The sequence below is a fragment of the Tiliqua scincoides genome, chromosome 4, assembly GCF_035046505.1.
Source record: "Tiliqua scincoides isolate rTilSci1 chromosome 4, rTilSci1.hap2, whole genome shotgun sequence".
In the NCBI taxonomy this organism is placed as follows: Eukaryota; Metazoa; Chordata; class Lepidosauria; order Squamata; family Scincidae; genus Tiliqua; species Tiliqua scincoides.
Genome location: NC_089824.1, coordinates 106718294 through 106731559, shown reverse-complemented (window position 1 = coordinate 106731559; position 13266 = coordinate 106718294). Strand labels below are relative to the sequence as shown.

The window sequence follows — 13266 nt, the reverse complement described above, 5'->3', positions numbered from 1 at the left end:
TAACTCCTTCTTAAAGAAGAAAAAGCTTGTACAGGTATATTATATTTTCTTGAAGGAGGAACCAGTTTTCCTAGTAGTTAGGAGTTCAATAAGCCTTGGAGGTGGAACATTCTCTCTTCACCCCAGTCTCCCATAAGGTGAAGGTGGCACTTCATACAACATGGTATGGGAAGAGAGGGAGCCTGGTCTTTCAGTCATGAAATTATATAGAAAAACGGCACGTGTGGACTGTCAGCCCAATCCTTTCCAAAGCCCTTCCCCCTAACAATGCAGCTGCAGCACTGGAGTACACACTGTATCGTGGGGGCGGGCGCAGGCAGTCTGGGAGGTCTCCCTGGGAACATAAGTCTCTGCTGCCTTGATGGGTCTGCTTGGACATGGACCAGTGCTTTTGCTGGTGCAAGTCCAAGTGAATGCAAATAGGTGGATAGGATATTGGCAGAACTGCTGCTGCTGATAGTAACCCCCTCCCCAGCCTGACCACCCCCTCCCCACCCCAGTCTCTGCCCTATTCCTCCCCTACCTCGCCCCATTCCACCCACCCCTGCACTGATTTACCGGCATCAGTGCTTTTCCAAAGGCTGGTGGTGCATGGCTGCAGCTGCTTATTGCTTACAATGGCAGCCTGGCTGTGAAGAATGGCAGGTCATGTTGTGTGACCACTGTAAAAGCACACTGTGCCACTGGAACATGAATTCTAGCAGCTCAGCCATCAGTTATGTCTAAGAGCTTCATGTCACTGCCAGGACATGTGTCCTTGGGGCTTTCAGAATTCCATAAGCATGGATAACTAGAATTCATCACAGAGTGAAAGATCCTTGTATCCAATCCTACATTTACAGAGCAAAGAGGAGAAGCAGTGCCTACATCAAGCAGAGGAAATACAGTGTTTTAAAGAGAAACTGTGGAAGCTCCACAGCTGACCTTGTGCTGCTATTATATGATTGGAAGGTATGGCTGGGTAGTAGGTATGCCTACTTATCTGGCCACAGGCAACCAGGCAATGGTTGCAAATTGCAACCCTGTTATTTTCCAAGTATTTAGTAGTCATTATTACTTATTACTGCAGGGTAGATTCCAAATGATGGTACTGGGGGGTTCCTGCTGGGCCACGTTCCTTAATATCTGCATAAAATGATGAAACTAAAGAATTGGAGATTTTTTGTAATGAGACAGGAGATGGAAAAAGCAGCATTTATTATTAGAACTCAGAATTTTCAAGAAGAAAAAAGAGGGAACTCTCAGAGAAAGAGACCGCATCCTTTCCAGAAGAATCATCATCTTTGGATTAAATTCAAAAAGAATAAAATGGAGAAAATGGAAGAAGAAAAGAGAGGGATCAAGAAATATAAGAGTTAAGAAGAAGAAGAAGAAGTGGAAGGAGTGGAAGGAGTGGAAGGAGCAGTGGGAGGAACAAGAAGGAAAATATCAACAAGACAGAGAACAAAGAAAATACTAAGACAGGAAGTGAAAATGGCTAAATAAGTGGAATTTTTTTGTAGATATTAATGGACTGAATTCTCCTCAAAAGTGAGGAGTATTCCATTAATTACTATGTCAAATCAAAGCAGATGTAAATAAAAACAAAGTTGGAACATAAATATTAAGATAATTAAAGTGGTATCTTATATAAATTGTTTTATAGATGAAAATTTAATTCCAGAGGAAGTAGCAAAAATGTACCCTGGGTCATCAGATAACTTAGATATGCAAAGAGATTAAGGGAATTCTTTATTATATGTGGTGGATATGTGGAAAGCAAAGACATATTGGAAAGTGACATATATTGCTACAAGAGATATTGAATTGTGTAGTACCATTCAAACTGGAAATATTCCTCTTAAATGCGATATTAGAAATTGAAGATTAATATAAGAAACATTTTATTGTACATATCAGTATAGCAGCAAGAATATTGTATGTGCAAAATTTGAAGCCCTTTTATGATTGGATAAATAATTTTAGTTAAACAATATTGATTGTTTAGTTAAATCATTAATTAGTATAATGACAAATATGATAATTTTTGTATCAATGACTATTTTTCTTTTCAGTCGTTGATTTCTTTTTTGGATTAAGACATGTTGTAATCTATGGCCAATACCCTCATGTGTAACCTATGTAGTCCCAGCCCTAACCCATTTTCCTTACCTGTATCTGTAATAAATAAATAAACTTTGCACAAAAAAAAAAATATCTGCATAAAACTGAGTCTGGAGTTGGATATATACTATGTGTGGATGACCCTCGACTCTCTCACTCTTTTCCATCTTTAACTGGAGAGGTCTGTGGGTGTTCTTAGCTGTTGTTGAGTCTGTGATGACCTGAATGAGGGTAAATAAATGAAATTAACTCCAGGCAAGACATCTGCTAATCAGATGGTAAAGTATTGACCAATTCTCTGAAGGATTAGGTCTGCAGCTTGGGCTTAACTCCCTAGACTCAGCATTGCTGCTGGATAGCCTTGGAGAGGGTCTGGGAAGCCGGCAGCCCCCTCTGCTGGTCTCCCCCAAGCTTCATTTCACTCCGATCTGAAGGGACAGCTGTGACCATAGCTGCTTTTGCCCAGCTTCAGCTGATGCTCCAGCTGAACCCATTCTTGGGTTGGTCAGACCTGACCAGTTATTCATGTTTTGGTAATATCAAGATTGGTTTACTGTAATGTACTCTTCATGGGGCTGCCCTGCCCATGAAGCCTGTTTGGAAGCCTGATACAAAATACAAGAGCCAAAGTGTTACCTGCAGCAAAGGATTGTGACTATATAACTCCTTTGCTACAAGGTTGCCTGTCCATTCCTGGCATAATTCAAGGTCCTAGTCATTATCTATAAAACGGTATATGGCTTAGGGCCTGGATACTTGAAGAACCACCTCTCCCCATACAAGACTTCCTATCTTCCAAGATCACCTTGAGAGACTCTTCTACAAGTTCCATCAGACTCTGGGAGGTTCAGATGACAGTAACACATGGGAGTTCCTTTTCTGTGTTGGAGCCAATTGGCCTATGGAACTCCCTTCTGGATGTTATCTGTGCTTTGTCTGTTTTTTATAGGAATGTTCCTTTTTTGCCATGCAATTGGATTAAGGATGTCTGCAGTTGTTTTTACTGACATTTTTCACTGAATTGTGAGCCACCTTGAATCCCTTTGGGAGAAGAAAGGTGGTGTATAATGTTGTATATATGTGTATATATATATATATATATAATATAATGGTGTATATATAAATATATAAATAATTACATACATAAATAAAATATGTATAGAAGTCCACATAATCTGCTGATAACTAATTGTGTTACTTCTTGGACATTAAACTTGTCTGCCCTTTACAAAAATTTTTATCTGTGCATCATAGATCTGTTTGGTTTTTTATCACAATCAAAACTGCCTTTTTATTTTTACAACAATATTTCATTTTAATAAATCTTAATTCAAGGCCCATTACCTGCATTCATGTTTAATAACATTATTTTGTTAACTTTTACAGTCATTGTTTTTATGTATCAAAGGCACTTGTGATACATCAATACACGAACACGAAGACTGAAGGAATAAAACAGAATTCAAAAATTGAACCATCACATGGTGTCTCTTTTGCTCATTCCTTTATAATGGAGAAATTTTATTCAAGTTCAAAAATCCAGGAGACTGTCAAATGATTCTAGATAACCATATTTTAATCATGAACATACTTTTGAGGTTAGTTCAGGTTAAGATTTGTCAGGTCTTCTGAGAGGTTCAGGCAGTTGAACCTAGGAGCTAAAAATTAGGGCAAGGGTTCCAAAGTGTGCACAGCAGTGCCTTAGGGCAGCGGTTCTCAAACTTGCTGGGAGTTTGAGAGACACTTGCAAGTGGTTGTGGAGGTGGGGACTTGGAGGGGGGATGTGCCCCAACGGTGCTGCACTGATCACGGCACCCAGAGGCTTACCAGCCTACCTGAAGGGGTCTGCAAGCCTTGGAGACAGTCCGGGAGGCCTGCAGCCCCCTCTGCTGATCTCCTCCAAGCTCCAACTGAAGGTTGGAGCGACTTCCAGTTTACCGCTGGTCACTCTGACCTACGGATTGGAGTGAAACAAAGCTTGGGGGAGACCTACAGAAGGGGCTGCAGGCCTCCTGGACCCTCTTTCCAAGGCTTGCAGACCCCCTCAGGTAGTCTGGCACGCCTCTGGGTGCCTGCGGTGCCTTGATCGCTGTGGTGCCGCTGGGTCACTCCTCTTAAGGGGAAATGACTCATTTTTTTGTTCCTATGGTGGATCACAACCCACCACTGCCTTAGGGCATCATGGCACACTCAGAGGGGCACTGCAGGATGTCTCTGGTGGCCCCTTCTACCTGTTCCTCTGGGTGCCTCCATCTTGGATCTCTAAAAATCTTGTAAGATTTGGGTGCCACCATCTTGGATCTTGGGAGATTTCACACAATCCAACATAGCAGCACCTGCCTGAGCCAGGAAGAAGAGACTGCAGGGCACTGTGACCCAGGAAAGTTTAGGGACCACTGGATTAGGGCTTGGCAAGTCAGGACACAATACCTGGTAACATCCAGGCAGAGCGTTACAGCAGGCAAAATAAAGAAAAGGCGTGATTGTACCTGGTGCCTTAGGGAGCAACCTGATGAACAAGGTAATAGCTGTGGATAGGTAGGTGGGCAGAGCAAATAGAAAAACTCTAGAGCCAAAAGGAAGAAAATCTGTTACCCTTATCCTGAAATTTTACTCCTTCCCCTCCCTTTGGAAACCCTGAGACATTTAAAACTGAAACTTCAGGTCAAACACTGAAACCAGACAGCCCTAGTTCTGATGCATGTAAACGTCAGCGCATTTGTCACCACTTCCTATTGCAGTATTACTGCTTCTCCTCATTCTCTTTGGGACTCATCTCCATTGAAGAGGTTAGTTTGTTTTGCAAAACCGCTGCAAGTTTTTTTGATGTTTTCTTCAAAAAAGCACTTCCAGGATGAGTGTTTTTGATGTGTACATACAAGTCCTCTTGGGTTGGGCCTGTGTAGCCACAGTCCTCACAAACATAGAGTTTATCTCTCCGTTGCTTGTAGGCATATTGTTGCTGCACCCCATGGATCTTTTTAAGGTGTGATTCCAGGGAACAACGTTGAGTAAAGGCTTTGTTGCAGATCTCACATTTATATGGACGAATTCCTAGAATGCAACATTAGGTGTTTTAAGGGCACAATTTTTTTTAAAGGAAACTCAGCATTTAACTCCCTTAGTCCATCTCCAGACTTTATAATTACAAACTGTAAGGGACGGTCATGCTTAGAGCTGCATGTATGTTGCAATTTTGTAGAAGCACAGAAAAATGTTTGGTCACAAAATTCAGTGTCCTCAGAATACTGAGATTATTATCATCACCACCAAAAATTGGAGAATTATACAAGTAAGAAAAATGTGGCCAAGCAGAAATTCAGCTTTTTTTGGCACAGAATTTTATTAAGCGTAGGGTGTACACAGCTCTGTTCTGCCCTACATAGTAGTTCCTGTAAGACACACAATTATAAGCTAATGGAATAGTAACTACAACAAATGGTCCATTCTTTCCTATGAATGCCATGAATACTTCCAAGAGGCAGAATGCCCATCACATTTTTGTGATGTTCCCTTCCCTTGTTAAGATTTGCTCTTACCTGTATGTGTCCTTACATGCCTTTTCAGGTCAAAGGTATCATTGAATCCTTTCCCACAGAAGGTACACAAGTGTCTCTTCACTTGGCTGTGACACTTTATGTGGCGGTTGAGCATGCGCTGCAAACGGAATCCTTTGCCACATAACTCACAATTGTACGCCAAGGAATCACTACAGGTACCAGTTGTGAACTAAGGAAATAAAATAGGGTTTTAGAGTCACAGAATCAAGGAGCTTCAGATATGACCTAGACTTTCAGCTCTATCTTGCTTGGATTTGGTGTGTTGTAGAGCTGGTACAGTCTTGTACAGGGGTGTCAAACTAGTTTCATACCGAGGGCCGAATAGCATTCATGATGCCTGCTGAGGGCTGGAAGTGATGTCATTAGGCAGGAATTGATGTCATTAAACAGGTCATAATAAAAAATAAGCACTTTTTTCTTACTTAGGAACTCATTAATTGCAAACAACAGAAGATAAAATACACAAATCTTGATCATATTTCAAGATATGAGAGAGCCCAATTTTCACGTAGGCTGCCCTTTTAGCAGTAACACCACAGCACTGCTCAGCAGATGAGAGTCTGAGAGCCAGATAGAAAGCTTCCATGGGCCACATCCAGTCCCCAGCCTTATGTTAACACCTCTGGTGTAGTAGCTGAGAGACTGAACTGCAAGCTAGGACTTCAAATCTGCCATTAACTGAACTAGTTGGCTTTCGGCAAACCACTCAGCTTCAGCTACCAACTTGGGATGGTAATCACACTTCCTTACTGTTGTTGTATGGATTCAAATAATAATATATGCTATCTCTCACCCAAACTTCATTTATCTATCACATTTGTATTTCACTCTCACAGTTTCGTTTACAAGTGCAAGATTGTCCCACTTTCTTAGCCCAGACCCTTCTCCTCCTAGGATTTAAACCAGTAAAATAGCCAACCAGTGAAACAGCTGGTGTGGATCCAAGGAAATTCATTGGCAATCAGGTGGCTTACTGGGAGGTAAAAGATATCTGTACTTGTCTTTCACTGGTCATGTGATTCTTCCCACACACACCACAGTGTGCAACACATGCTCCATTGGTGTGGCTGCATGTGGACTGGAGGGGATAGGATGGGACCAACAGAGTGATTTCAATCGTGATTTCAACACAAACATGATTATGTGTTGTTTGCGGCCTTTATTACAGCAAAAACACAGAATCCTGTTGACATTTATTGTGGCCGGAGTCTTTTGTATGCATAAGCCTACTTGGATCTGATGCATGAAATGAATGATTAGCATGTGAAATATTTCTGTTAAAGTCAGCACCTGCTCACAAAATCATGCACTGCAATAAACTTTCAGAACATGATCCAGCCAAAGGTAAGCAGTCTGTGCCATCAATTTCAGTGGGAAAGTTGCAGGCATGTGTAATTGAAATAAATAAGACCTACATTTCTTAACTTTTACTGGATCGTGTCAAGACCATATTGCTGATCTATTGCTTATTCACAAGACAGTCTGACATAGTGATCACCAGGCAAAGCCATCACAGATCATCACTGTAGCCAATGACAAATCTTTGCATCCTGGAAACCATTAATAGAAACAACCACAGGACTGCTCTGCTCTACCAAAATTTGCCAAGTAAAAATAGCAGTTCAAACCAATCTCTAGTTCTAAGGAGCATTCCCTAATCACCTGAGATCTGTGTTAGTCAACAAGAACCAAATATAGCCTGTACCTTGATTTTGGATCGGACTGCAGGGTGGTTTGCTGCCAAGTTCAGAAGTGTTTCCTCAGTTGTGGACTCAGGGGCTAAAGTATCCACAGCTTCTGTGTATTTATTGCTACTGCTGTTGCTCTCCAAGCTGCAGCTGTCTTCGCTGCCATAGTTCAGGAGTACACACCTTATCTCTCCTAGAAAAGGAACACACACATGGGTTTATTGGCAGCAAGAAAGAGCACACACAGCAATTTTTGATGGCAGGTTTCTTTTAAGATTACCTCTGGTGTTATTTACTTACTTTAATTGGAGTTCTCACCTGTCATATCCCAAAGATTCAAAAATAGGTAGCAATATGCTAATTAATCTACCCCTTTCTGCTCACCTATGGTGAAAATCCCTGTTTCTCCCATCCCCTTTTTTTGGCCTATTTTTACCTGTTTTGCATTTTCCTGTCACATCAGAGACTCCTGAGTCAACTTTTGCAGTACAGTTGGTGTTTATTGTTTGTCCTTTCCCCAAGTGAATTTGGAGCCAACTCATTGGACCATGAAGCCCACTTGATCTCTTCCCCCCCATAGGAAAGTTAAGGGCCAAGTGTTCCCAATATCCAAGCCTACAAATAAGACTTGGTAAGCACCCATAGGTTATTAAAAAGTGAGGTCACACACACCCTTTGTGCATTTGCTATGGTTGTTCATTCGAGCACTGAGTGCCTTAGCAAGGGTCTCCCACCTGCCCAGTTAGGTGTGGCTACAAGGACCAAGATCCTGGAACACCAGGAATACTCTGGTAGAGAAAGAACCCTGCAAATCATATTAGTGCTGGATTTATTTTCAGCTTGCCTTTCAACTGCTGCACCTAATCTTTGCCTTAACCCATCCACCTGAACTCTCTTTGTGTCATTCCAAGTGCCGTGTTTTGCCTTGTACTTTAACTCATTTGGTTGTTCTTCATCCTTTTAATAAAATAAAATTCTTTTTATTGTATCTATTTCTACCCACCTGGTCTCAGTCCACTTGGGAGGAAGCTGGTTGCCCCATTTCCCCAAATCAACAGTCTTCACTAATCTGGTTTTTAAGGGACCCCCAGGGATATCTGTTCTTCTGGTAGGCTTCCTCTCCTCCTCCTCCCCCCCCCCCAACAAGGCAGCCTCCTTCTGTCTGTTTCTTCCTGACCTTAGGTAGTGGAAGTGTTACATTGGGATAACATCCAAGAAAGTGTGCATAGGATTGCAGCCTGTTTTAAGACAAGATGGGCTAGATGTGGGTGGCAATTGCTTGACACTGCACTCACCCATCTACTACCACACCACCAAAAGCCAGTTTGAATAAAAATGTCTTTCACTGTTTCCAAAAGTGCACTCAGGTTCAGGTTTTGGCAAGGAAAGACAATTTTGAAGTAGAGGAACAGCCACCAAGAAAACCAAGATTACGCCTTTCAGTGTAAACCTGACTTGCAGCCAAATCCTATGCTTTTCGGCCCCTGCTAGAGCAGTGGCACCAAAGCGGCTACTGCTGTAGCCAGTGGGTGCCATGAAGCCACCGGGAGTCTTCTCAGGGGAAGAGAACTTTTGTTCCCTTCCCAACCCCACAGGAAAGCCTCAGTTCGGCAATGTCTTCTCACCTTACCAGTGCAGACCTGAGAGCTCTGCTCTACCAGTTCCTGAACTCTGTGCTCCTTCTGCAGGCACTGGGTCTGGTGCCTGACTGGTGCGGACTCAAGAGCCAGCGCTCCCTACTCTCCGGATGCCATAAACATGCTTTATGGCACATTTACGGCACCCAGCACTGGTGTTAGGGCTCAGCGCCTGTACTAGAAAGGCTTAGGATTGGGCCCTTAGTATACAGATGGCATTCTTAGAGAGTGTCTCCAGTCAGTCTTAAAAGTTGTGGTGCACCATACATGTGGAAGAGGCATGCTTGATCCGGATTATGTAAGACTTTACAGAACCTTGATCCCAGATCACAACAGAAAGCCTGTACTACAGCTGTGCATTTGTTCTGAAACAAGTGCTAAAACATTACCAACAGAACTCATGTTGTTCTGTTTGGCATTTGTCTGAGGACAGTGAACATAATAGCCACAAAACAGTTCAGAGGAAAGCAGCAACCCATTTGGACATTCAGGTCTGCTTTGTTCCTTCAGTTTCAATTGCTACAGTACAGTCAGCTGCATCTAGGATGGGGAAGGGAGAGTGAGAGAGTGCAAGGGGATGATTGACAATGGAAACTGTTCATGAATTCAGACACTTTCTGGTGGACTTCATAGAGAATCATCTTTTATTATCTTGGGGTCTCAATATTTAATGTTTTATTTATATAAGTTAATAGAAAGCCACAAAATTATTTATAGCACAATCCTAACCAGTCTACTCAGAAGTAAGTCATATTTTGTTCAATGGGGCTTACTCTCACAAAAGTGTGGTTAGGATTGCAGACTTAGAATATTAACTATTGCTTTCATTTGTTTTATTTTAATCAAAATACGCACTCACACACACTATATATAATTCACCATTAAACAGACTACAGTGGGCTCCAAAGCACCTCAGATTTTTTGTTGTCTGGTTTGACCTTGATGCTTAATACTAAATGATGGCCCCAAACCAGTAATTAATATTAGTATTATTTTAATTAACTGGATTTATACAAGGATTCCGGTATTTGTATTCTTAGACCCACACACACTATGCGCCTTGAAGACATCTGGAAGTGCCAAGTTTGTGATGGTGGTGGCTAGGAATCTGAGGGTATCATTTATTCCAGATCAACTGGAAGGCAAGTACAGTTGTATCACTGAAATGAAAAATGAAAAAGAACCGGTAGCCCAGTCTATTATTCCATGATGAAGAGCTGACATTGCTGCAGACAATACAAATGAACAGTGAAGCCAAATTTTAATTAGCCTGGAGCTGTTAAAAAAAGGTGACTCAGGAAGGAGAGAGTGAGAGAGCCCTGCATTTGGGACTGGCCAGAACAAAAGCATTAAAAAAATTGTTTAATCTTAGGGCGAGTCTGCTCACTGAAGAAAAGGGAGGTGCCTGAGAGCCCAATCCTAGGCATGTCTACTCAGATGTAAGTCCCAGTATAGTCAATGGGGCTTACTCCCAAGAAAGTGTGGATAGGATTGCCGCCTCCCGGGCCAGCTAAAAGTTGCAATGGGGGATCAAAGTACTGAAGGAGTTCCTCGGAGTTTTTAAATCACGGTCACCGCACCAGCCAGGTCGCGCCTTCCCGCATGCTGGGAATCCTGCGAGCAGCCTCGCTCCATTCCCCAAGAGGCGGAGCCTGCGGTGCTCCGACAGAAGAGCACTTGCGCAGCACGACGTCGCGCGCCGTGCGGCTGCTGCCATCCAATGCACACTCTCCTGGGAGTAAGCCTCACAGAACGCAACAGGACTTACTTCTGAGTAGACATGTCTAGGATTGGCTGAACGTGTGCGGGCGCGCCGCACTCTCAGGAATAGATAGATCTCCTGGGATAGGCGGGACGGAGGGACCCTGGAGGAGATCCGCGCGCACCATGGCCAGCCAACCCACCCACAGTTCTTCCTTGCGGAAAAGCAAATCTCAGCCGCTGGTGGAGAAGTTGGTGGGAGGGAAGGGCCGGGGAAAGGGAGGGGGCGTCCCGGGCTGCGTGACTGCGAACGCACCTCTTGCAGTAAGGCGATGGCCTGGATGAGGGGGTTCTCCCACACCCGACCGCGTCTGAACAGCTAGATTCTAGCTCTGCTGGCTCAGAGCCACTTTCTTCTGCAATAAATGGGAGTTACTTCCGAGCAAGCATCGTTAGGACAGGACCGCAGGCAGATTCATATGTTAAGAAGTCATGTCTGCCCAACGTTGCGTATACGTAACAGGGATCAAATGGGTACACTTGTGGGCTGGGCAGAATTAAATTGGAAGCGGTGGGACGCAGTGCTGAGCTGGGAGTCCTCGGATCGGGGCTGCTGCACGTGGCTTCTGTTTCCACTGGGTCGTGATTTGCCGCCGGGGAAGCCCGCTCTCAAACCCACACCCACCGGCCCTTGAACTGGGCTGTAGTTCTATTCATGATAAAGCAGAGGAAAGTTTCATTGTATTCCATGAGGCACACTCTCGGGCCCAATACTCTACTTGTCTACTCTGAAGTAAGTCCCATTATCTTCAGCGGGGCTTACTTCCAGGAAAGTGCGGATAGGATCGCAGCCTGAGACCCCAATCCTAGAAATGTCTGCTTCGAAGTAAGTCCCATTATAGTCAACGGAACTTATTCTCAGGTAAGTGTGGATAGGACTGCAGTCTCACAGCCCAATCCTATCCACACTTTCCTGGGAGTAAGCCCCATTGAGTTTAATTGGACTTACTTCTGCGTAGACATGCATAGGATTGGGCTGTTAGGCTCCAGTCCTATGCACACTTTCCTGGGAGCAAGCCCCATGGAACGTAATGGGACTAACTTTTGAGTAGACCCACTTGGGATCGGGCTGTTAAGTCCGGAGGAGCCGCTGGAACCATTTTCCAGCCGGGGGCTCCCCTTTGAATGAGTTTTTAAGTGCCTCTGAGAATGTGTAGAATAGTGGGGATTTTTGGCCCCTCCATCATTCAGCAGCCTCAGCCGGACTTCCAGCCCAATCCTACGCACGTCTACTTAGAAGTAAGTCCCATTAGATTCAATGGGGTTTACTCCCAGGAAAGTGTGGATAGGGTTCGGCTGTTAATCCCAGGCACTTTCGAGAGTAACCATCCACTCCCTGCTGCTGCCCTCGGAGGTGTCTCTGGGGCGCGATGGAGCCCCAAAAGGCAGGAGCAGGCTTATACCGCAGGGAGGGGGGCGCAGCTCTGCTCTCCAGGAGCCCGGCTCCTTCGAGGGGGAGGCCAGGTGTGCTTATGGGGGGGGGGCTTTCTCCATTTTACCTGGGACGTAGGTGTCGGCTCGCTCCTCGTCGGGCAGCTCGTCCCAGCTGCGGCTGGCGGGCAGGGGGCTCCTTCTCTTCACGAGGAAGACTCTGGGCATGGTGCGCGGTGCTGGCGCTTCGCCCTTCCTCCTTACGGTCCTGCTGTCTGGAATCTCCACCCTTTCCAACGGTTCGAGGTAGGGCACGCTTGCAAGCCGCAGCCTCTGTTGGGGGTAGGCCCCCCTCCTCAGGTGCTGCTGCTGCTACCCCCCCACCCCCAAGGAGAATCAGAGACCACGGGCTTGCAGAAGGAGGCGCCCCCTCGGCCTCCCCCCCCCCCCAGTTTCATAAGGTGCAGGAGCAAAGGCACCACCAGGAAACTTGGGAAGGAGCATGCGTGCTGCAAACATAACGGTGTCAACAAGCTTCTGTACCTGTCTGACCGGTTGGAGCAGCTTTGCTTTGTTCCAGCCCTTCCTCAGGCATGAATGTTTGCAAAGAATGTAACGTCTGAAAATAAGGAGCAAAGTGCCCACTATGGTAGGCTCCCCCCCCAGGTGGTCTCTCTGCACCCAGGAAAGAAACCAGCACCCCATTGCCTTCCAGCAGCACAGATCCCCCCAAACCTGCCACCTTGGGGTGGTATGTGTTTGTGTGTCCAATGGGTTCTGTGGGTCCCTTTGTGCCCTGAGCTTCCTCCCCCACAGCCTTAAATACGTCCATGATCGTGGAGTAGAAGCACACCAACAGAAAATGTTGGTTTTGGATGTAAATGTGTGTCCCTATAACTGGGTGGTTTCATGTGCGTGTGGGAACACAAAGTACATTCCATACTCATGGGATGTAACTGAAGTCTGACATATGAAGCCAACCAGCTCCAGGCATTTTTTTTTCCTATCTGCTTTGCATACAGTGATCTTCAGAAGTCTCCCACTGCTTCTCCTGAACCAAGGTGGTGATGGAGATGCCTCCAAGCACTGGAATGGGTGGGACGAGCACACCTCCCCAACCTGTATGTGTGTGAGAATGTCAAGAAG

At 44.9% G+C, this 13266-nt stretch overlaps 1 protein-coding gene across 1 annotated transcript; it reads right to left on the bottom strand.

Moving 5' to 3' along the window:
• Nucleotides 1-4846: 4846 nt before the first annotated feature.
• OVOL2 (ovo like zinc finger 2) lies at nucleotides 4847-12348 on the bottom strand. Its single transcript, XM_066626155.1, has 4 exons — nucleotides 12249-12348; nucleotides 7369-7544; nucleotides 5643-5832; nucleotides 4847-5157 (listed from the first exon to the last, which is right to left on the bottom strand). The coding sequence occupies exons 1-4, from the start codon at nucleotides 12346-12348 to the stop codon at nucleotides 4847-4849; spliced, it is 777 nt and encodes a 258-aa protein (XP_066482252.1).
• Nucleotides 12349-13266: the final 918 nt, after the last annotated feature.